At 48.6% G+C, this 25,495-nt stretch overlaps 1 protein-coding gene across 4 annotated transcripts in view; it reads right to left on the reverse strand.

Annotated features, from left to right (window-relative positions):
- Nup37 (nuclear pore complex protein Nup37) overlaps positions 1–25,495 on the reverse strand; it is a 79,722-nt gene that overhangs the window by 42,947 nt on the left and 11,280 nt on the right. For all 4 annotated transcript variants that reach the window (XM_068360740.1, XM_068360741.1, XM_068360742.1 and 1 more), the window contains exon 2: positions 7,204–7,358. In XM_068360740.1, coding sequence (XP_068216841.1) covers positions 7,204–7,347 — 144 coding nt within the window. In that variant the 5' untranslated portion in view covers positions 7,348–7,358. The remainder of the gene's footprint in view (positions 1–7,203; positions 7,359–25,495) is intronic.

Below are 25,495 nucleotides of genomic sequence, written 5' to 3' on the forward strand. Positions count from 1 at the left end.
GCAACACTGTAACACTTTGCGCATATCACTTTATCACTTCGATTTTCTGTTTTGCACTTATTTCACTGAAATTTTTACTGATTTCTACCTGAAACACGCAATTCTACCATTCATTAAAAGGTAGTAATTGCGAAATCAGTCGTATAATGCAAGCTCATTAATACCAGCAAAAAACAGAAAACATATTTAAAGATAAAAAAAAAAAAAAAAAAATCAGTGGCTGGGAAAGAGACTAAACACTAGTTCATATAACTACGTTTTCAATCTCTCACCGCACATAGCCTGGGGACGAGAATAAAAAACTAAAACGTTTTATCCTTCCTCCCCGTACAGCGACTAGGGACGAGAGTAACACGAGAACAACGTTACCCGCTTGAACGGAACGTTTTCTCTCCTCTCTCTCCCTCCGTCTCTATCTCTCTCTCTCTTTCTCTCTTGATTTTGCACCTAAGAGAAGAGCCCAATTATATTTCGTCAAAAAAACATGTTATTTGACTAAAGGAAAAAACTGAAAGGTTTTTCAAATAAAGTTCCTTTAAAATAGAATTTAAAACATTTAAGCTAAGAAAGAATGAACAAAACGTCAGAATCGATTTACTCTTACTGCAAAGTGAAACCGTGATACACTCTCTCTCTATCGTAACGATAGAGCGCATGTTGAACGTCCTGAACGTCAACAACTGCGTAGCATAAATAAACTAAACGTTAGTTCATCTTTGAAAACAGTACGAAGACTATCAAAGAAATTCTTTCATAAAATATTACATTTAAAAAGTTTTAAATCCTTAGCTCTTTAAAAGCTAATTACGATATTAAGGGCTCAACGTTGATTAACTTCGGTTTCCAAGTTAGGACCGCCTACTCTCAGGAAAAGTCTATATAAACAAAACATTAAAATTATTTTTATATGTTTATAATAAATGGAAAGTTAATCGAAGAGGCCTAATAAAGGCGGAGAGATATAAAATATATAGAGGAAACTCTATAACGTGATATAATTACTAAAAGCCTAAACACACTTCCGCTAAGGGAAGGGTCGGCCATTCAAAAGTGAAAGAAAGTCCATACTCTCTTTGTCACCATAATTAAATCTATCCAAAACGAGTTCAAGATTTAAGATGAAGATAAAACACCTGCATAGCGAAAGCTCAAAACTAGAATAGTGTACTTCACCAATTAGTTGTGAAAACAAGTCCAGTTTAGCAACAGCGAATAAGCACGTCTTGTCGGGAGCAAGACAGAGAGAAAATTGAGTTCTTTGTTTACATTGAGTACTGGGTATCTGGACGACAGATGGCGCTGTTGGGCACACCCGCAACCTGTGTAGCGATCGCTGGCGAATTTTACCTTAGAGTTTTCTGTCGAGCAACAGAGTTGCCGCTATTATAATCACCGGCTAAGTTAAATATTGAAAATATCTTAAGAACAGTAACAACATGAAAATAAATATTTCTTAGGTAAACTATAAAAACAAGAGGAAGAAATACGATAGAATAGTGTGCCCGAGTGTACCTTGACCCTTGAGGGGCACCAAAGTGCCAATCAATGAATGAAGTCCTCCCTGAAGGCAGTGCCACAGTCACTTCACCCAGTCCATTGCACTCATGACTGAGTGGTAGAATGTCCACAAGAACACTGATTATGAATTGTCTGCTTCCAGGTAAAGGTCCAGTACCTTAGGGGCAGACAAATCCAGAGAAGTCCCATATCCAGCCCTGGTAGAGGGTGCAGCAGGTTACTCCGGAGACTCACGCCCTCCCACGAATACAAGCGCTAGGACCTAGAGACAGACCCAGCATCATAATCGAGGGCTGATGATGGACCTGAACAGTTGCCAACAGCATGAGAAAAATTTCAGGCAGTGATCAAGCAGAGATAGAAGTAACGCGTATCCTCTCCTCTGTTGATCGGGGAAGCGAGGTGGTACCAGCCCAGTGCTGATGAGCATAGGGTATCAGTCCCAATACCTCTAGCCCATTGTTGTTAGATGCGCAAAAGAACATAACGACAATCTTGAGAGGTGCTATCTTTTCAATGCAGGTACCGAAGTACAGTACTGTACTGTAATCAGAGAAGGGAGCCGCAGTACACCATCCATGTTAGAAAGGTGGAGACCACCCAAGCTCCTCCAATACATAGCAGCAATAAGTGCACATGAACTGGTATGAGGCTGTGCACCTCTGTCCCACCTGGCTAATAGGGAAACCTGGGCCATGGCATCCCCATCCTAAAAGAGGTGGTGGTGTTTTAAGGAGCCTTTTCTATACTACTATGACTAATCTTCCTGGCTTCGACATCTTGGATGAAGCATCAGAATCGGAAGAGGAAGAGGAGGTAGATGAGAAGTTGGAAAAGGAAGGGGAATGAAATTCCATTTCTTGTTTAACAACCTTGACCTCAAGGTCTGTAAGAATAGAAGTCGAGGTCTGAGCGACCATCAATGACAAAGCTCCCATATGGGGAGAAACCACTCTGGTTGCTTCAACTAGAATCACAACACTAAGTAACAATGTCTATTCAGTAATGCTTTCAATGTGATATTGCGTTTACGACTTTAAATGTACATGCCAAACTGTCATCCCAGTAATAAAGTACTGTAATACATACATACATATACCAAAGGCACTTCCCCCAATTTTGGGGGGTAGCCGACAACAACAAGAAACAAAACAAAAAGGGGACCTCTACTCTCTACGTTCCTCCAGCCTAACCAGGGACTCAGCCGAGTTCAGCTGGTACTGCTAGGGTGCCACAGCCCAACCTCCCACATTTCCACCACAGATGAAGCTTCATACTGCTGAGTCCCCTACTGCTGCTACCTCCGCGGTCATCTAAGGCACCGGAGGAAGCAGCAGGGCCTACCGGAACTGCGTCACAATCGCTCGCCATTCATTCCTATTTCTAGCACGCTCTCTTGCCTCTCTCACATCTATCCTCCTATCACCCAGAGCTTTCTTCACACCATCCATCCACCCAAACCTTGGCCTTCCTCTTGTACTTCTCCCATCAACTCTTGCATTCATCACCTTCTTTAGCAGACAGCCATTTTCCATTCTCTCAACATGGCCAAACCACCTCAACACATTCATATCCACTCTAGCCGCTAACTCATTTCTTACACCCGTTCTCACCCTCACCACTTCGTTCCTAACCCTATCTACTCGAGATACACCAGCCATACTCCTCAGACACTTCATCTCAAACACATTCAATTTCTGTCTCTCCATCACTTTCATTCCCCACAACTGAAAGTGATGGAGAGACAGAAATTGAATGTGTTTGAGATGAAGTGTCTGAGGAGTATGGCTGGTGTATCTCGAGTAGATAGGGTTAGAAAGTGTAGAAACATCATTTGGCAACACAAGTTATGAATGGAACGTAAAAGACTGCCTCTCAAGAGACTCCCTTGGTGAGCTCTTCCAGATAGTGGTGGAGTGAAAGAGCTGGACAAGGCTCATCCAAAACTTCAAAGTACCTCCTCTGCTGGATGTGGGAGAAGCTTGGTGGTAGAGCCGAAGCATTGAGAGGAGAACATCTCGGAGAGCTGTTGGGCGATCTTTGCCCCGGCACTCTTTAGCCCTTGAGACCAGGGAAAGGCTGCACTGGTCTTAGAGGGCTTTTGAGTGCCAAAGACACAAAATCTAAAACCACGTCTTTGCCCTCTCGTGGGGGTATCTCCAGGTCGGTAAACCCGTTGAGTACCCTGATGAGAGTCAGGACTTGCCAGAAGGCATGTTCTGACTACTTCTGCTCCCCCTCTGAAGTGGGACTGGCAGTGAAGTCTCCTTCTTCCATCCCAGAGAGCTCCTCTCTGGGTGGGTCGTGAACATTCCTAGAGTGACTGGTAGTTCCTGAAGGCCTGGAGGTTTTTGAAGAAGACTTAGGAAGTGTCCTTTGATTCCATGTGGGGTAGGAAATAGGACTCCAGCATCGAAGGCCGGATGGAGTTGTCCTTCCTTACTTCCGCTGGCGGTAGAGAACTCTCTGGGAAAGGAGAATTGGCCTCCAAAGGTGGGAGACTCCCTCAGCAGAGGTGAGGCAGAAGAGTGTCCGGAGGGTGAGTCAGGAGGGACAGGCCTCGAAGGCCTAACAGGAGTTAGTTTCACCCTAGGGGATGTTACTGCATCTGAGACTCCTCTTTTTCTCTTCAAGGGAGAAGCAGCCAAGGTTCTTTGCAGGAGATCTGCTGGTGTCATCTGATGTTGTGAGGTCTGCGAAGAGCGAGATGATAAAGTAGGCCGGAAAGCTTGCACCACTGCTCTGACCATGGCACTGAACCAAGGCTGACGGCTGTCGGTGGCAGTCAGTGAGAGCTCCTGAAGTAAAAGGGATCAATGGATCCCTGTGAGGAGTCTTGACCGATGGTTGATGCGGTGGGTCCATCTTTGAAGATGGAATCTTTGGCTTGAACCCTTCTTCCTCTTTTTCCCGGTGGGCGTGCTGTAATGCATTTGCGGGGAGGGGAATGGAGGGATGGTGACTGTCAAAAAGTTTGCCCTTTTACTCTTTTTGACTCTTGCGCAAGTGCGCAGGAGAGTGGTGGCGCATTGGTGAGTGCTGGCGAGCCAGAAAGCGTTTGAACGCAGGAGAGTACAAGGTAGGAGAGCACTGGCGTACTGGAGAGTAGGCGAATGCTGGTGTGCAGGTGAGCTGGAGAACGTTGGTGCGCAGGCGGGCGCAGGTGCACAAGTAAGCGCGGGTGAGCAGGTGAGCTGGAGAGTGATGGCGCAAAGAAGAGCACTTGTGAGTTTCAGAGCGCTGATGCGCAAGAGAGCGTTTGCAAGCTGGAGAGCGCTGACGAGTAGGCGAGCGCAGCAGCGCAGGAGAGCGCTGTCACACTGGTGATCGTAGACAAGCTAGCAAGCTGGCATATGCTGGTGCTTCGAACGGTGAGAACATGCAAGAGAGCACCAGCGATCAGATACTGTAGCTGGGACATTGGAGAGGGCCGGAGAGCATTGATGCGCTGGCCTGCTGAAGAGCGCTGACAAGATGTTGGTGAGTGCTGTTGCACTGATGAGCTCTGGCAGGTTGGTGAGCCCTGGCGCCCAGCCGAAGGTCTGGAACGCTGTGAAGGAAGGCGCATTCCACAGGAACGGAGGAGGCAGGTCAGAAGGTTGGCACGATGCAGGAACAGGGATGTGCCCTTTGGAAGGGCGAACATCCTCCGAAGAGGATTGCGAGCAATCCACAGAAGAGTCCTAGGCCGAAATCCGAGGACTAACGGCAGCTTCATAAGAAGGTCCTGGAATGGGCGAAGGTTGAGGGCCAGAAGAAAACAAAAGAGGAGGCTCCTCTGCGGGGGAAGGCTGCGAAAACGAGGTTGAAAACCCGAAGAGACGCCTTTTCACCAATAGTGAAGGGCGATCTTTAAGACGAAGTGGAGGGCGAGCTCTGTGAGATCGATGAAACCCCCTGGGGGCCGGTGGATCAGCAAGCTGACCTTTAGAAGCAGCAGTCCTCCGCAGAGGAGTTTCTATGAGTGAACTCCTCCACCGAAGAGAAACACTCACAGGAGTGACAGACGAAAAACTTTGCTTCCACCTCAAAGGATGATCAGGAACGGGGGAAGCACAGTCGGCAGCAACAGCTGAAGAGTCTGAAGAGGCAGGAGCGTTGGCAGCAGCAGCAGAAGATGACTCAGACACCAATACGTTGACATAAGCCAGAGGATCCACCTCCGAAGTCGACGAAGGCTGCACACTAGCACCATGGATGATGAGCTGCAGCAAGGAGTCCTTGGAGGGCGGACCCAGAAGCCCCAAGGCCGACCACACCTGTACAAAAGGAGAAAGACACAAGGCCTCACCCGGGAGGAGAAGTGAGGCTGCTTCGCTAGGAGAAGCAACACCATCTCTTGAGGACTGGGGTTGACCAACAATTAAAGGGCCTACGCTACTACTCGGCGGTCTCTCAGAAGAGGCCGATTGAGTAGGAACTTCGAAGAAAGGTCGGGAAGCGCATGAAGAAACCTTGGGTTTTTTTCCTTTCAAAGAAATCTTTGAAGGAGAAATATCCCGCTTTGACTTCTTCTTCCGCCGGCGCCCAAACCTTTCCCACTGGAGACAGACCACTCCTGACACTCACAACACTTGTTTTCACTATCACACTATTGACCTCTGCAGCCGTGACAAAGGGTGTGATGATCAGTGTCCACAGCCGACATGAAGGTACTGCAGGGCCAGCCTTCAAGTCCAGGCAAGGTATGCATGGTTGGGAGAAGTCAACGCATGCACAATCACTAATAAAAAGAAAGCACAAACAAAAAGCATCAATGGCAGTCCAAAATAACTTGGTGAGGATGAAGAACGGCAACGACCGTTCACCATCCGAATCAAAAGCAAAGTGAACTAAATCACAGGTGTGTGAGTGGGAGCAGGAGAAAGCTACCCCCCCCACCCCCACTAACTAGTGGAATGGGTAGTTAACCCTCACTAAAATTTGAATGGCTCGTACTTTAAGCTTCGGCGAAAGTAATACCCCTTTTAAATAGCGTAGGTTTGCATTCTAGTTACGGAACAAGTAAACATTAGGAACTATGTTACATAAATTTCAAGGCAAATATTGTTGTGCGAGTCACTGCCTTAGCAATCCTCAAGAGCTGTAGAAACATAATAAAAAATCTTGCTTAAGGTTTAAAACTGGACAGTTCGGAGTGAATGAAAGGCCTTTACAATAAATTAATCTCACAAATATTAAAGAAAATTAACCAACACAAATTTTTCTTCAAAAGTATCAATATTGTTGGTAATTCCCCAGTCTAGAATGACTTGGATTTTGCCTTTACTGTACTTGAATTTTATACAGTATAGTAAAATCAAGTAAACCACACTCAACCCTAAGGTAGAAGGCAGTCTGAACAGACTCCATCCTCCCTAGGTAAATATTTTGTCCTTTTAAATTTTATATCCCCCCTGAACGTAGACATCCCAACCAGCTACTGATCATTTGTGCTTACTGGGACATGTATGTCACACCAATAGCAGAGGGGTTAAACAACCAATTATGGTTGACTCTGCCTCCAAAGTAGTTTCCCCTAATGCAGTCACAATTTCCCTCATACCCATCAACCATGTTCCAGGTGAACTAAGTGCAACAGGATAATGAAACAATAAATGATGCACATGACATAAAAAATCTAATCAATATGAAGATATGTAAACTGAAGACATTAAGGTAAAATAACTTAAAAACATTAAATACCTTGAATTTCAGTGAGTAAACAGCAATTGATGATGGAAGTGCCACTGCCAGTAAACCACTTGACCACTCAAAAGGAGAAAACTGTACGCTAACTACTTGGGCACGAGTTTTTACAGTTCGAGATGGCGCTACATTCACTTCCATTTTCTTGATGCCTGTAAGGAAATAAGCAATAAAGGTTATAACAAAAATTACAAATTCAGAGATAATATATATCTTTCCTAACGTTATAAACCTTTAGCTATTTATGGGGGAACTATTTTCAGCAAAGCTGAAAGGACAATCCATTAGAATTTAGCGAGGGTTAACTACCCAACCCGCTAGTTAGCGAGGGGTAGGCGGGGTAGTTAGCTACCCCCTTCACTCACACACCTGTGTCTGGGCTTCACTTCGCTTGGAGGTAAGAATTCAAGGGGGACAGGGTTGGCGGGTAAGTTTGTAGACATAGCTAAAGGTTTGTATCATCAGAAAAAATACAAATTATCTCCGAATTTGTCATTTTTTCCGTGACTGGAATGCAAACCTACGCTATTTATAGGGGTGACTCACCCATTAGGAGGGTGGATGTCCCTGCCAATATAACAAATTCGTAGATAATTTGTATTTTCCTAACTATACAAACCTTAGCTATTTATTAGGGGTTATACTTTTGGTGGAGCTGAAATGACGAGCCATTAAAATTTAGCGAGGGTTAACTACCCACACCGCTAGTTATCGGGGGTAGGGGGGGTAGCTTGCTACCATTCCCGTTCACACACCTGTGATTTAGTCACTTTGCTTGGAGGTAGGACTTCAAGGGGGATAGGGATGGCGGGCAAGTTTGTATAAATAGCTAAGGTTTGTATAGTTGGGGAAAATACAAATTATCTATGAATTTGTCATTTGTTCTGTAACGGGAATACAAACCACGCTATTTATTAGGGGTGACTCACCCATTAGGAAAGGTGGACGTCCCTGCCAATCTTGCTTTTGGCTTTGCCCGGGGACTCATTATCCGAGTATGTTAGTACTCAAAAATAAGGAGTCCCTGCCCTCGCTAAACCTTGCTACGCAAGGTCCGCGGCCTACGAAAGCTGTGTTGAGACGTGCAGAAGTGTGACTGTCTAGGTAAAGTTATTCCGAGTCTATGTAGGAAAAACCTGGCGTAACCAAGATTTCCCAATACCACCTCGCCAGGGCATGGGGACGCAACAGTATTAGCTTAATACTAGGTACACAAGGGAGCAGTGGTTTGAGGTCAGCTTATGCAGAGAACCCAGGATGCTGCTTTCCCCACGAGAGGGTAGGATGAAGAAAAGAATAAGAGCCAGTCAAATCTTTTCATTCACACAGACTAAAACCGGGTAACAGTGCCCTCAACCTTCTGCTACTTGTCCAATAAGGAGCTTGAGGTATACAACCAGCTGTTGTGCAGCCACCACCGGACCGATAGAGATCGTATCGAGTTCCTGTGGGTCACGTCTTGCAGGAGAAAGGTTGTGAAAGTCACCTGGAGCATTCACATCCTTTCTTGTAAAACCTGCGTCACAGAGTAATCTGCTAAGAAGGACCAGGGGCATAGTTATGCCCCTGACACTGTGAGTCGTCATGTCGAGAAGATGTTCCGGTGATCCTCCTCTAGTCTCTGCCAGTGCTGACAAGAGGAGAGACCCGGGCAGGCTGTTGCCGTTTTCTTTAGGTAAAGTCTCATACCTTACCCCGGGTACAGTAACGGATGATCTGGATCGCCCGTTACCTAGTTGAGACTTGTGTAGGATCCGTCACCTCTGGAAACTGTGTCTGGCGACATACTCAGGGACGAAACTGAACATTATCTTTCGCCCTTCTCAATAATGGGCAATGTCGAAAGAGAGACCATGAAGTTCCTTGACTCGTATGGTTGCTGTCCAAGTGTGTAGGAACATTGTGTTCTTAAATCAGGAGAAAATTTGTTGCCTGGTGAAGTGGAACATAAGGAGGTTCCTTTAGGGATCGGAGATTTGAACCATGTTCTGAGAGGAAGGTCTCAATTCCGAGTGGGGAAAGGCAAGTTGTAAGTCTGTATGAGTTAGGAAAAGTCTATCGATGAGAGGGTGTCCCTTTCTTTCAGTTTGAAGGTGAAGGATCAAGGTTGAGTGATGAAGTGATGAAGATGCAGGGAAGTTCTCCCTCGCTGGGGAGAAACAACTCCACACCTGGGGAGGAAAACTCTCCCTCGAAAGGGAAGGTAGTTCAACCTCTTCAGGCGAACCTCCTGGTAGCGCTCTAAGATGATCTGGCAAGAGCGCTGCCTGAGGAAGCGTAGCCGGAGCTAGTTCCTCGAAGATGAAATGCTGCTCAGGTGCTGCCACGGACGTACAGTACTTCTAAGAGAAGGGATGACGATCTCTGAGGGTCAGCAATGACAGCAGATTCCCCAGGCATGAACAGAACAGCTCTGCTTTGTCGGCTCTCTTAGTTGAACAAAGAACAACTGCATTGCCAACTGAGGAAAAAAGAAAATTATGTAACATAAGAACTGCGCCCTCCCTTCCCCAGTCGACATCGAGGGGAGAAGGGGAGCGGAGAGTAACTGTAATAAAACAAGAATTACAATTATTTAAATCAGCTAAAAATATTCACTAATAGGAAGAACCGATGATCCTCCGAAGGGAAGTGTTTAAAGGTTTAAAGGTTGCTCATGAATAGCAGAGGCAAGGGACAGTGACATTACCCTGGCAATCAGAACAATGCCCTAGAGACTGACAATATATTATATGATCAGCGCCCAAGCCTCCTCTCCACCCAAGCTAGGACCAGGGAGGGTCAGGCAATGGCTGCTGATGACTCAGCAGATAGATCTATAGGTTTCCCCAAATCCCCCAGCTCACAAGGATTGTAAGGTTGCAGACACTAATGGCACTAACTAGTATGAGCGGGATTCGAACCCCCAACAAGCAAACACTAGGCAGAGACGTTACCAATCACGCCACAGCAACCTATGTTCCCCACGGAGAAGAAGCTGAAAAGTTGAATTACAAATAATTATCATTTCACTGAAATAATTAAGAAAATAATCGGAAGCGCAACCTAACCCGCGAACGGGAAAGGTGCTCCCCCGTTAGTACACTGTCGGAGGCCCATGAAAGCTGAACGGCCTTGAGAAGAGAAAGACCGAAATCAATTTATGAAAGGCCACACTCCCTTCCCTCAGTAATCCATATGTTCCCCATGGAAGAAGAAAAGGCGAAGACGACAGCTGAACGAGGAGGGTCCACACAATGACGACTCCCTTGCGGCGAATGCCGAGTCAACGGTAGGTTATTCGCCGACGGCAAGACCACTGGACAAGGAGGGAAGAGGTCGGAAGGGAGAGTTCCCTGCCTTGTGCAAGTGTCTTGAGAACCTGTCGTATACGTTATCACATGCACAGCACAAACACTGAAAAGGAAACTTACAACATTTCTATATATGTATACATAAATATTAAGAAGAGCAGTTACAACCGGTCTCCATCCAAGCCAAAAGTAAAGTGAGCTAAATCACTGATGTGGGAGTGGGAGCGGTAGCAAGCTACCATCCCCCCAATACTAGGTTTATGGGTAGATAACCTTCGCTAAATTTTAATGGCTCGTCATTTCAGCTTTGCAGAAAGTAATACCAATAAATAAATAGCATAGGTTTGTATTACAGTAACGGAACAAATACGGTATTAGAAGAATGGTGAGGATAAAACGGAATATACCCATGTGGGTATTGCATAAGAGAATGGGTATACAGTATATGGGATTAGAAGGGTCAGATCAAGAAGAATGCTTAAATGACATGGGTAAACATGAGGAAGGTCTGTAAGAAAACGAGTAATTCTTGCGTAAAACGTAAAATGTACAAGTGGGTATTACATAAAAGGAAATGTACTAGATCAAGTAGAATATTTAAACGTTGCGGGTAAAAATACTAGAATGATATGGGGAAAAATGAGAAGGGGTTATAAGGAAACAAGTAATCCTATTGGTAAAAATAAAGGAGGGAGGGATTTAAGCAAAGATCTAAAACTGTTATGTACATACGAACGAACGGAAGCGAATACAATCGACCCATAGAATGTCAACAAATAAATATAAAATGACAAATTCGAAGATAATTTGTATTTTTCCTAACCATACAAACCTTAGCTATTTACATAGGGTTTACTTTCGGCGTAGCTGAAGTGACGAGCCATTAGATTTTAACGAGGGTTAAACTACCCCCGCGCTAGTTAGCACGGGGGTAGGGGAGGGGTAGCTAGCTACCCCTCCCCCCTCCACACACCAGTGAGCTGCCTCACTTCACTTAGAGGTAGGACTTGTCTCGGGGGACAGGGCCGGCGGGCAAATATGTGTAAATAGCTAAGGTTTGTATGGTTAGGAAAAATACAAATTATCTTCGAATTTGTCATTTGTTCCGTAACCGAAATACAAACCACGCTATTTACATAAGGTGACTTACCCTTAGGCAGGGTTGAAAGTCCCCAGCCTTACTGGCTTTGGCTTACCCGGGGACTCGGAATCCGAGTGCGCAGCACTTCGAGAAAAAGAGTACCTGCACCTCACAAGTTTATTGCTACGCAAGAAACGAGCGGCCTACATAAGTGTGTGTGGAGAGATGAAGTGTGACTCGTCCTAGGAAGTTGACCCGAAGTCCTTTATATGGAATTCTAAGCTAGGACGTCCCCTTACCACCTCGTCAGGGTATGGGGGACGCGACAGTATTGTACTTAATACTAGGAACACAAGGAAGCATGGTTTACCTGCAGAGGTTTGAGGTCAGCTATGCAAAGACCCAGGATGCTGCATTCCCCCAAGAGAGGAGAGGATGAAGAAAGAAGTAAGGGCCAGACATACTCTTTCATTCACGCAGACTAAAACCGGGTAACAGTGCCCTCAACCTTCTGCTACCTCTCCATTAAGGAGACTGAGGTTACACCAGCTGTTGTGCAGCAACCACAGGGCCGATATAAAAAGTATCGAGGCTACTGTGGGTCACGTCTGCAGGTAGTGGGCTGTGAAGGTCGTCTGACGCTTCCAGACTCCAGCTTGTAGAACCTGCGTCACAGAGAAGTTTCTCTTGAAGGCCAGGGACGTGACGATGCCCCTGACATCAAGTGCCCCAAGGCGACGTGACGGAGGAGGGTCTGGATTGAAGGCATGATGGATGGTCCGTCAAATCCAGGCTGAGATGGTGTTCTTGGTGACCCTCCTCTTCGTCCTACCCGTGCTCACAAAAAGGGCTTGCACGCAGGGACGGGCTGCAGCTGTTCTCTTCAGATAACGTCTCAGACTTCTCACTGGGCAGAGTAGCAGGTGATCTGGGTCATCTGTTATGGAGCGGAGACTCACAACCCTGAAGGAGTCGAACCGTGGGTCCGGAACTCCAGGGTTCTGAGTCTTAGCAACAAACTCAGGGACGAACTTGAACGTTACCTCCCCCCATCCCCTTGAATGAGCGATGTCGTATGAGAGACCATGAAGTTCACTGACTCGCTTGGCCGAAGCTAGCGCGAGCAGGAATACCGTCTTCCAAGTCAGGTGTTGGTTAGAGGCCTGGCGTAATGGTTCGAACGGAGGTCTCTTCAGAGCCCTGAGGACCCGAACCACGTTCCAAGGAGGCGGTCTCACTTCCGACTGAGTGCAGGTAAGCTCGTAGCTACATATGAGTAAGGAAAGTTCCAACGAGGAAGAAATGTCTATTCCTTTCAGCCTGAGGGCAAGGCTTAAGGCTGAGCGATAGCCTTTGACCGCCGAGACCGAAAGGCGCATTTCCTCCCGCACATAAACGAGGAACTCTGCTATTGCTCGAACAGAGGCATCGAGGGGAGAGATACCCCTCCCACGACACCAACCACAGAAGACTCTCCACTTCGCCTGGTAGACCCCTGTGGATGACTTTCGCAGGTGTCAAGACATCCTTTCCGAAACTTGTTGCGAAAAGCCTCTCTCAGTGAAGAGACACTGGATAGTCTCCAGGCGTGAAGCCGAAGCAATGCTATGGCTTTGTGGAAGATGTTGCAATGTGGTTGTCTGAGTAACTTGTGTCGTGGGGGAAGCTCTCTCGGGGGTTGCGTCAGGAGCTGCAGAAGGTCCGGAAACCACTCTGCATGATGCCATAGCGGAGCTATTAAGGTCATTGACAGGTTGACCGATAGTCTAGTCTTGTTGAGCACCCTTCTCATCAGACAGAACGGTGGGAAGGCGTAGACATCGATGTTGTCCCACCGTTGTTGGAAGGCATCTTGCCAGAGTGCCTTGGGGTCCGGGACTGGGGAGCAGTACAGCGGCAGCTTGAAATTCAAGGCTGTCGCGAACAAGTCCACTGTCGGGGAACCCCACAAAGTCAGGACTTTGTTGGCTACCTGAGGATCCAAAGACCACTCGGTACTCACTATCTGCGAAGCTCTGCTCAGATTGTCGGCGAGCACATTCCTTTTCCCAGGAATGAAGCGAGCTGATAGACGTATCGAGTGAACTTCGGTCCATCTTAGTATCTCTACTGCAAGATGGGGTAGCTGTTGTGAAAAGGTACCTCCCTGCTTGTTGATATAAGCCATTATTGTGGTGTTGTCGCTCATCACCACCACAGAGTGGCCCGCCAGGGTCTGTTGGAACTGTTGAAGGGCCAGAAAAACGGCCTTCAACTCTAGCAGGTTGATGTGGAGGTACTTTTCTGATTCTGACCATAGGCCTGAGGCCCTCTGGTTCAGAACGTGGGCCCCCCACCCTTCTTTTGACACATCCGAAAACAGCATCAAATACGGGGGAAGGACGAGAAGATCCACTCCCTTTCAAAGGTTTTTGTCTGTCACCCACCACTGCAGGTCCGTCCGTTCCGCAGGTCCTATCGAGACCAGGAAGTCCGGGGAATCGATGTCTTGATCCCACCGGGACTTGAGCCGCCACTGCAGAGATCTCATCCTGAGGCGGCCGTTGGGAACTAGACGGGCCAAGGAGGCTAGGTGACCTAAAAGAAGTAACCACGATTGGGATGCAAGATCTTCTCGACTGAGGAAAGGCTTTGCAACCATCCTCAGCCTTGCTATCCTGTCGTCTGATGGAAAGGCTCTGTGGAGATCGGTGTCTAATATCATGCCTAGATATACCAGTCGTTGTGTTGGGAACAGAGAGGACTTCTCGAGATTTACCATGATCCCTAGATCTTGGGAAATTCCCAGAAGCCTGTCTCGGTGTCGAAGAAGGGTCGACTCCGAGTCTGCCAGGATCAACCAGTCATCCAGATAACGAAGGAGACGGATGCCGTTCCTGTGCGCCCACGAAGATATCAGTGTGAACACTCTGGTGAACACCTGAGGTGCTGTGGAGAGACCAAAACACAGCACCTTGAACTGGTAGATCTTATTGTCTAGGGTGAAACGTAGGTACTTCCTGGAAGACGGATGGATTGGGATCTGGAAGTACGCGTCCTTCAGATCCAGTGTGCACATGAAGTCTTGCGGTCTCACTGCAAGTCTGACCGTGTCTGCTGTCTCCATGCTGAACGAAGTTTGCTTGACAAACTTGTTCAGGGCTGAGAGGTCGATGACGGGTCTCCAGCCTCCAGACGCGTTCTTTACAAGAAAAAGTCGACTGAAGAAGCCTGGAGAGCCGTCCACGACCTCCTGGAGAGCATCCTTCTTCAGCATGGTCTCGACTTCTGCCCGAAGTGCTAGCCCCTTTGCCGATCCCGTGGCATAGGAGCTCAACGACACTGGATTCGCTGTCAGGGGAGGTTAACATGAAATGAACGGGACGCGATATCCTTGTCCGACCACAGAGGTTGTCCCTGGCAGGAATCGGCCCCAAGTTGCTGTCACCTGAGCACGCAACTTCGTAGGCATCCCCCCAGAGGTATGACACGCAGGGGGATTGCCAATCCTAGCGCTTGCGGCCTCGGCTGCTCCTTCTAGGATTTTTGCCTCCCCTGGAGGACTTTGTGCCCTTCTTGTCTTTGACAGGAAAGGGCTGCGGTTTAGACACCTTGGTCTTAGCTGCCGGAGCCTGCTTCGGTGTCCTGCGAGGCTGCTGTTGTTATTGAGGAGCTGGAGGTTTGTAGGGCCGAGATGTAAGGGCCTTCTGGAGGAGCGAATCTTGACTCGTCTTCCTCCACCTCTCAGCTGTCCGTTCTACGTCCTTGGGCTCGAACAGGCTTCCTCCAAGGATGGAGGAGTGTCTGAGCTTGCTGACATCCATAGTGGGGACCTTCGGGTGGAACCTCTCGGTCACCGTGTCACGGCGCTTGAGAATCGAGTTAGCCCACAGGTTAGTGACCTGGTGAGCTAAAAACTTGATAGAGCGCATTCCCGAGAGGAGGAAGGTCTCCAGGGCCTTCCTATTGCTCTCCTTGGACAAGTCTTCAGAGCGCAATAGGATGCCCAGAGACCCTAGCCAGACATCCAGCCATGAAGTGACCTGCATGGCACACTTCGCGACCTTCTCCTGGCTCAGGACCTCCGACACTGTGAATGTCACCTGCCTGGTGTTGAGTTTCTCTACAGAGACACCCCTGGTGAGCTCTTCCACGGAGTGGTGGAGGGGAAGAGCTAAACAAGGCTCCTCCAAGATCTCGAAGTACCTCCTCTGCTGCAAGCGAGGAGGTGGGAGGAGCTTGTTCCCGGCAGAAGAACGGCTGGAGGAGGCAAGCTCAAAAAGCTGGCCCTCAACCTTGTCCCTGGCGCTCTTCACCCCTTGGGACCAGGGCAGGGCTGCACTGGTCTTGGGGGGCTTCTGAATGCCATAAACCTGGTCCAAGACCGTATCCTTGCCTTCGCAGGGGCGGTCTCGGGATCCTTGAAACTATTGAGTTGCCTCATTAGTCCAAGGACCTGCCAGAAGGCGTGCTCCGATTCGCACTGCTCTCCTCCTTGTGGACTGGCAGCTAAGTCTCCTGTCCCCATTGGCTCTTCATGGGGGGACACGCGGACGTTCTCCCAGGGAAGGGCTGGCTCTGGACTTTCAAAACCTTGTCGATGATTTGGGTAACATCTTGGAGTCCTTGGGCTCCCTCCTGGGAGGGATACAGGACTCCAGCAAAGTGGTCTCTAAGGTCCCTCCTACGCGAGACATTTCTCTTCCTTGAGGTGAGGTTCCTCCCATTGGTGCCGTGGGAGAGTGTTTCACCTCGCTGGATTCTCCCGAGGACGGGAAAGGTTCGTTCACAGGAGAAGGAGAAAACGCCTGCGAGGGGGAAGGGACCTTCCCGACGGACCTCTTGGGAGCCAGCTTAATCCTGGGAGAAGTCACCGCGAAATCCACTCCTCTCCTTCTCTTCAGTGGGGGCAAGGGAGCCTTTGGTTTCAGTCCCAGATCAGCGAGGGCTGGCTTCATAGCCTGCACCACCGCTTTCATCAGGGAACCGAACCAAGGCTGGCGGCTGACTGACACAGTGTCAGCGCCCCCGCTGGAGGGAAGGGGATCGGTTGATCCTTCGGAGTCGATACTACAGGGCCTGCCTGAAAAGAAGAAAGGGAGGAAGAACGTTGTCCGGACCTCTCCGATGACTCTTCCTGCTCCTGGGCGCGTGCTCGGCGCTTCCGCGATGGTGATCGCGAGGACGATCTGGAAGTACGCGGCCCTGGTGCCTCGCAAGGCTGGGCGCGCTGCAAAAGCCGGCAGGAATCGCGCTGGTGCTCGCGCAAATGGTAGGATCGCTGGTTTGCGCGGTGGCAAAATTACCGGGTCAGGCTGGTGCTCGCACGATGGCAGAATCGTCGGGTCGCGCGTGGGTGCTGGGTCGCGCGCGGGCGACCGTGGGCGCGTGGAGATGAGGGTGCGGGCGCGTGTGGCCGCGCTGGCGCGTGGGCGTGCAGGCGAGGATGTGCGTGAATGCACAGGTGAGCGCGAGTGCCTGGGTGATCACTGGCGATCAGGAGAATGATGGCGCGTAGGCGAACGATGTGGCCTAGGCGAGATCAAGCGCATTGGCGAGCGATGGTGCGTTGGCGAGTGATGGCGTGCTGGCGAACGACGGCGCGCTGATGATCGATGACGAGTGGAACGTGTGGGCGACCGACCGCGTACAGGTGAGTTGGCGCGTGGGCGAGTCAGACCCCTGTGGCGATCATAAGCGTGGGCGCGTTGGTGAGCGTTCGCGCGCGGGCGCGTAGGAGATCGCTAACACGTAGGATGGCGCGCCGTACCTGAAGGTCTCGAAGGTGAAGTCTCGTGGGCGGGGTCAGGAGCTGGCTCGTGGGCGGGGTCAGGAGCTGGCTCGTGGGCGGGCTCAGGAGCTGGCTCGTGGGCGGGCTCAGGAGCTGGATCGTGGGCGGGCTCAGGAGCTGGCTCGTGGGCGCGCGGTGCGTATGCACTTTAGTGCGCGCTGGAGACTGGAGCGCAGGCGGTGGTCGACGCGTAGGGGAACACTGACGAGGCAAAGGAACAATGTCCTTGCCGGCGCCCAGATCCGAATATCGTGGGCGCATGGATGAGCGTTGGTGTGCATCAGGAACTGGGCGTGCCGTAGTGCGCTGACGCGCCGGAGGTTGACGGCGCTCAGGACGCGCAGCAGGGGCTGAGCAGGAGAGCGCTGGCGAGCAGGTGAAAGCTGGCGAGCAGGAGAGCGCTGGCGAACAGGGGCGCGCTGGCGATCAGGAGAGCGCTGGCGGTCAGGAGAGCGCTGGCGGTCAGGAGAGCGCTGGCGGTCAGGAGAGCGCTGGCGGTCATGAGAGCGCTGGCGAGAAGAGTCTGACGACTCATCTGCCGTAGAGCGCTTGCGCCCATGGCGCTGACGAGCAGGAGAGCGCTGGCGAGCAGGTGAACGCTGGCGAGCAGGTAAACGCTGGCGAGCAGGAGAGCGCTGGCGAACAGGAGATCGCTGGCGAGCAGGAGAGCGCTGGCGAGGAGAGTCAGGAGTCTCTACGGCAGGAGAGCGCTGGCGATCAGGAGAGCGGTGGCGCTTGCACGCTACTGAAGGGCACACAGGTGAAACCTGGCACGGAAGGGCCTAACTCACATTGTGAGAGAAGTCCTTTTGCCTCAAAGGGACCGGTGCTTGCGTAGGCAAGGGAGATCTGGCTGGCACAGGAGATCGCGAACGATCAGCAGAGAGGTCCAGAGGAGTTACTGCTACGGTCTGCTCCCGACGAGAAGAGTCCTTCATAGGGGACGACGAGGATGACGACCCGAAGAGGAAGCGCCTCTTGACTCCCTTGTAAGGAAAGGAAGGCCTCGGCGACGAAGAGGAAGGCGAGCCTTACGGCGAAGGCGACCTCGTAGCAGGGTATCAGCATCGTCGGTCCTCCGAAGAGGAGTCTCTGTTAGTGCACTCCCCCAAGGGGGAGCAACACTCGCAGGAGAGATCGTTGGACCCAGCTTCCCCCTCGAAGGATGTTCGGAGGGGGAACCTGGGCCTTCAGCAGCAACAGCAACAGTAGCAGCAGGGGTTTGACCCGACCCGTCGGACGCCTCTGTCACAACAACGTCGTCAATAGCCAGAGGATCTACCTCTGGTATTACCGGCGACTGTTGGACAGCTGCCCCGAACTGGATCAGATCAAACAGGGCTTCCTTGGAGGGCGAGCCCTTAAGCCCCAAGGAAGCCCAAAGCTGGAAAAGATCATCATTAGACACAGTTTGGTCGTAATCTACAAAATCAATAATATCCTCCCCGGAGGAGGAGGGGAAGCTGCCTCGCTATGGGAGGCAACGCCCTCTCCCACACACCGAGTTTGGGAAACAAAAGAAGGGCCTACGCTACCACTCGTTGGCCTCTCACGAGAGACCAAACGAGTGGGAGCTTCGGAGGAGGTTTGGGCAACGGAAGAAGAGTCCTTGGAGCCTTCCTTCGCCTGGGGGGAAGAACGGTCTCTCTTAGAACTCTTCTTACGCCGCCGCGCAAACTTCTCCCACTGGGAGGTAGGCCACTCCCGACATTCCATACACAGATTATCACTACTACACAGTTGACCTCGACACTGCGGGCAAAGGGTGTAAGGGTCTGTCTCGATCGCAGACATAAAAGTTCCACAGGGGCGATCGGGAAGTCCAGGGCATTTCCGCATGGTGGAAAGCAAAGGTAGAGGCCAACTTCAAACAAACACACACCGGAAGAAAAAGCAAACAAATTAAGGCTGTAAATATGCGAGGACATGACAGAAACGTCTGTACATCGTCCGAGCCAAAAGTGAAGTGAGGCAGCTCACCGGTGTGTGGAGGGGGGAGGGGTAGCTAGCTACCCCTCCCCTACCCCCGTGCTAACTAGCGCGGGGGAGTAGTTTAACCCTCGTTAAAATCTAATGGCTAGTCACTTCAGCTACGCCGAAAGTAAACCCTATGTAAATAGCGTGGTTTGTATTTCGGTTACGGAACAAATACTATACCGTTAGTACAGGATAAAGATAATTTATGCAGTTTTCCATGGATTTATTATATGTTCAAGTACATAATGTACTTACTTACTTTTACTTTTACGGGTTTATTTCTCGCCCTCCATCAAACACTAAAGGTCTGTTCAGGTGGGCCTTGGTGTGTGAAAAAAATAATTTCTTTCCAGTTGATATTTTGCTCTGTATCGTTATCAGTTATTTCGCTAGCATTTGTATTCAGGCTTAATAGTTTTCAGGTCACTATTATAACACTTTCTAAAAAGATAAGTCTTCAGGTTTTTCTTGAAAGCTGCCACATTGTTGCTATTCTTGATATCGAGTGGAAGGTCGTTAAAGAGTCTCGGTGCAGCGTGGCTGAACGTTCTTCCTCCTAGTGCATGATTCACACTAATTTCGAATAGTCTATGTGGGTCATCTGCATGTCTAACTCTTACAGCGGCACTGGTAGCTTCAGGGTAGGGGACCAAGCAATCACGAAGATATTTAGGCTTATCACTTGTAAGTGCTTTGTGAGTCAACAAGCAAATTTTAAATTCAATTCTAGCCTTAACAGGTAACCAATGTAGATCGATCAGTGCAGGAGTTATTCTCTCCCGAAATTTAATGCCTTTTATCAGTCTAGCCGCCCGGTTTTGCACATTTTGAAGCTTTCTTAGTAGTGTATTGGGCAATTTGTAGTACAGAGAATTGCAATAATCAAGCCTTGATATTACATGACTCATCACTAAAATTTTTGTACTGCCCTCTGTTAAATATTTTCTAATAAATGCTATGTTTCTCAGGTGATAGTTACACACTTTCACTGTGTTCACAATTTGGTCCTTCATTGACAAATTACAGTCTATCAGTACACCCAAATTTTTCACAACAGGCACAATGCCAACATCAGCATCACCAATTTTTATACATTGAATTAACTGGTAATTCTTCAAAGCCACCTTTGTGCCAAAGAACATACATTCTGTTTTATCATCATTTAATTTGAGCTTTTTCCTCTGCATCCATGTTTTTATTTCAGTCATTATCTCATCAATTTTCTTCTTTGTAACTTGTGTTGTTGAAATTGAGAGGTAAAACTGGGTATCATCTGCATATAGTTTAAAACCCACTTTTTGTTTTTTCAAGATGTGTGATAGCTCGATAGTATATATGTTAAACAAGATAGGGCCCAGGACACTACCCTGTGGTATACCCTTCATAAGAATTCTCTCATTGGATCGGTTTCCAGAAACTTCTACAATAGTCTTCCTGTTCACTAAGTAACTTCGCAAAAATTTCAGTGCTTCCTCAGTCACCCCAATAGACTTTAAGTCGTCAAGTAAGTACTCGTGCACAACAGTGTCAAAAGCAGCACTAAGATCTAACATAATTAAAATTCCACACTTTCCCCCATCAAGAAGACGTATCATATCATTCATTATTGAGCACAAAGTAGTTTCTGTAGAATGATTAGCTCTGTAGGCTGATTGATTTTCCGGGAATACCTCTAACTCGTCAATATGCGCCCATAATTGCTCACTTATGACTTTTTCAATAAGCTTTGACACGTAGGATAAATTTGAAATGGGCCTATATGAATTTAGCTCGTTTACATCACCTTTCCCTTTGTAAATTGGATTGATCAACGCAGTTTTTTCACAGCTAGGAAAACAGAATTGTGATATACTTAGGTTAATTATGTTCAGGTAAATATTATATACAACTTGCTTGTTTGGAGCTTCACTTATTGAACTGTTTGGGAAAGGGTCGTTTCCACAATATGTATTCTTCATCTCTCTCATAACCTTTAACAAGTCGCACATATTTATTTCCTTAAATTTTATTAACTTCTTTCCCTCCTTCTCTGGCATATAGAGAAGAAAAATGTTATTTTCATTAGTAAAATAAATTTTTGAATATACTTACCCGATAATCATGTAGCTGTCAACTCCGTTGCCCGACAGAATTCTACGGGAGGGATACGCCAGCTATCACTATACTAGAAGGGGGTGTACTCACCAGCGCCACCTGTGGCCAGGTACTACAGTACTTCTTGTTGACACCGCCTCAATTTTTCCTCGGTCCACTGGTTCTCTATGGGGAGGAAGGGTGGGTCAATTAAATCATGATTATCGGGTAAGTATATTCAAAAATTTATTTTACTAATGAAAATAACATTTTTCAATATTAAACTTACCCGATAATCATGTAGCTGATTCACACCCAGGGGGGTGGGTGAAAACCAGTGTACATGACTAAAGGATAGCTAAGTATCCCGTATTTCATATAATCAGTTATCTCAGAATAACAATGAAATAATAAGTACAGTACCTGGTAAGGAAGTCGACTTGAACCGTTACTCTGCCTTTATTAAGTTCGTCTTCCTTACTGAGCGCAGCGTTCCTCTTAGGAGGCTGAATCAACTCTAAGGTGCTAAAGTATATAGGGCTGCAACCCCTACTAAAGGACCTCTACACAACCTCTAACCCAGGCGCTTCTCAAGAATGAATTGACCACCCGCCAAATCAAAAGGATGCGGAAGGCTTCTTAGCCTACCGTAACAACCCATAAAAACAACAATAAAAGCATTCAAGAGAAAGGTTAAAAAAAGGTTATGGGATTAAGGGAATGTAGTGGCTGAGCCCTCACCTACTACTGCACTCGCTGCTACGAATGGTCCCAGGGTGTAGCAGTTCTCGTAAAGAGACTGGACATCTTTAAGATAAAATGATGCAAACACTGACTTGCTCCTCCAATAAGTTGCATCCATTATGCTCTGCAGAGAACGGTTCTTATTAAAGGCCATCGAAGTGGCTACGGCTCTCACTTCGTGGGTCCTTACCTTCAGCAAAGCAAGGTCTTCCTCCTTCATGTGAGAATGGGCTTCTCTAATCAGAAGCCTTATATAATACGAAACTCCGTTTTTGGACATGGGCATCGAAGGTTTCTTGATTGCACACCATAAGGCTTCTGACTGTCCTCGTATAGGTTTTGACCTATTAAGATAATATTTCAGAGCTCTGACAGGGCAAAGAACTCTTTCTAGCTCGTTACCTACCATGTTGGAAAGGCTAGGAATTTCAAACGATCTAGGCCAAGGACGTGAAGGAAGTTCATTCTTAGCTAAAAATCCGAGCTGTAAAGAACATGTTGCAGACTCGGATGTGAACCCAATGTTCTTGCTGAAGGCATGAACCTCACTGACTCTTTTAGCTGTTGCAAGGCAGACGAGGAAAAGAGTCTTGAGGGTAAGGTCCTTGAAGGAAGCTGACTGGAGAGGTTCGAACCTAGGCGACATAAGGAACCTTAAGACTACGTCTAGATTCCAGCCTGGAGTGGGTAAACGACGTTCTTTAGAAGTCTCAAAAGACTTAAGAATGTCTTGAAGGTCCTTGTTGGAAGAAAGGTCCAAACCTCTGTGGCGGAGAACTGAAGCCAACATACTCCTGTACCCTTTAATCGTAGGAGCTGAAAGGGATCTCTCATTCCTTAGATGTAATAGGAAGTCAGCTATTTGGGTTACAGAGGTATTGGTAGAGGAAACTGCATTGGCTCTACACCAGCTCCGGAAGACTTCCCACTTGGATTGGTAGACTCTACGAGTGGATACCCTCCTTGCTCTGGCAATCGCACTGGCTGCCTCCTTCGAAAAGCCTCTAGCTCTAGCGAATCTTTCGACAGTCTGAAGGCAGTCAGCCGAAGAGCGTGGAGGTTTGGGTGCAACTTGTCTACGTGAGGTTGACGTAGAAGGTCCACTCTTAGAGGGAGAGTCCTGGGGACGTCGACCAGCCATTGTAGTACCTCTGTGAACCATTCTCTTGCAGGCCAAAGGGGAGCAACCAGCGTCAGCCGTGTCCCTTCGTGCGAGATGAACTTCTGAATGACTTTGTTTATGATCTTGAACGGTGGGAATGCGTAAAGGTCGAGATGGGACCAATTCAGCAGAAAAGCATCCACATGAACTGCTGCTGGGTCTGGAACTGGGGAACAGTACAAAGGAAGCCTCTTGGTCATGGAGGTGGCAAACAGATCTATTGTCGGCTGACCCCACAAGGTCCAAAGTCTGTTGCACACGCTCTTGTGAAGGGTCCATTCCGTGGGGATGACCTGATCTTTTCTGCTTAGGCGATCTGCTGAGACGTTCATGTTGCCCTGAATGAACCTCGTAACTAGGGTGAGGTTTAGACTTCTTGACCAAATGAGGAGGTCCCTTGCTATCTCGTACAGGCTCCTCGAATGGGTCCCTCCCTGCTTGGAGATGTAAGCCAAGGCTGTGGTGTTGTCGGAGTTCACCTCCACCACCTTGCCTAGCAGGAGGGACTTGAAGTTCAATAGGGCCAAATGAACTGCCAGTAGCTCCTTGCAGTTGATGTGGAGCGTTTCCTGTTCCTTGTTCCACGTTCCCGAGCATTCCTGTCCGTTCAAGGTCGCGCCCCAGCCCGAGTCTGATGCATCCGAGAAGAGATGAAGATTGGGGGTCTGAATCGCTAACGATAGGCCCTCCCTGAGAAGGAGGTTGGTCTTCCACCACAAGAGAGTGGTCTTCATCTCTTTGGTGACCGGGATAGAGACTGCTTCTAGCGTCAAATCCTTGTCCCAATGAGCTGCTAGATGGAATTGAAGAGGGCGGAGGTGGAGTCTCCCTAACTCGACGAACAGGGCTAACAATGAAAGGGTCCCTGTGAGACTCATCCACTGTCTCACCGAGCAACTGCTCCTCTTCAGCATGCTCAGGATGCAATCTAGGGCTTGGCTTATCCTTGGGGCCGATGGAAAAGCCCGAAAATCCTGACTCCGAATCTCCATTCCCAGGTAAACAATGGATTGGGAGGGAATGAGCTGGGACTTTTCTAAGTTGACTAACAGACCCAGTTCCTTGATCAAGTCCAAAGTCCAGTTGAGACTCTCCAGACAGCGACGACTCGTGGAGGCTCTCAACAGCCAGTCGTCTAAATAAAGGGAGGCTCTGATGTCCGATAAGTGGAGGAATTTTGCAATATTCCTCATCAGATGCGTAAACACCATAGGAGCTGTGCTTAGGCCAAAACACAGGGCTTGGAATTGGTACACAACCTTTCCAAAAACGAATCTCAGGAAAGGTTGGGAGTCTGGATGAATAGGAACGTGAAAGTAAGCATCTTTCAGATCCAACGAGACCATCCAGTCCTCCTGCCTGACCGCTGCTAGGACCGACTTCGTCGTCTCCATAGTGAACGTCTGCTTGGTGACATAAGCATTGAGCGCGCTGACGTCCAGCACCGGTCTCCAACCTCCTGTCTTCTTGGCCACCAGAAAGAGACGGTTGTAGAAGCCCGGGGATTGATGGTCCCGGACTATAACCACTGCCTTCTTCTGTAACAGGAGCGACACCTCCTGGTGCAACGCTAGCCTCTTGTCCTTTTCCTTGTAGTTGGGAGAGAGGTTGATGGGAGATGTGGTCAGAGGGGGTTTGCGGCAGAATGGTATCCTGTAACCCTCCCTCAGCCACCTGACAGACTGGGCGTCTGCACCTCTCTTTTCCCAAGCTTGCCAGAAGATCTTGAGTCTGGCTCCTACTGCTGTCTGGAGAGGAGGAGAGTCAGTGTTTGCCTTTTGAAGTCTTGGAACCTTTCCTAGACTTGCTCCTGGAAGAGTCTGGACTGGAGTTTCCTCGGCTGGGGGCTCTACCACGAAAGGGCGGAATAAACCTTGTAGCAGGAGTATCAGCCACTGGGGTGCGATAAGTCCTGGGAACTGAGGGAGCAACCTTAGTCTTACGAGCTGAAGAGGCCACAAGATCATGAGTGTCCTTCTGAATCAGGGCCGCAGACAAGTCCTTGATAAGCTCTTCGGGAAACAAGAACTTAGAAAGCGGAGCGAAAAGGAGTTGAGACCTTTGACAAGGTGTGATGCTGGAAGAAAGAAAGGTGCAAAGTTGCTCCCTTTTCTTAAGAACTCCTGACACAAACATTGAAGCAAGCTCGCCAGATCCATCCCTAATAGCTTTATCCATGCAGGACATTA

The sequence above is a fragment of the Palaemon carinicauda genome, chromosome 37, assembly GCF_036898095.1.
Source record: "Palaemon carinicauda isolate YSFRI2023 chromosome 37, ASM3689809v2, whole genome shotgun sequence".
NCBI lineage: Eukaryota > Metazoa > Arthropoda > Malacostraca > Decapoda > Palaemonidae > Palaemon > Palaemon carinicauda.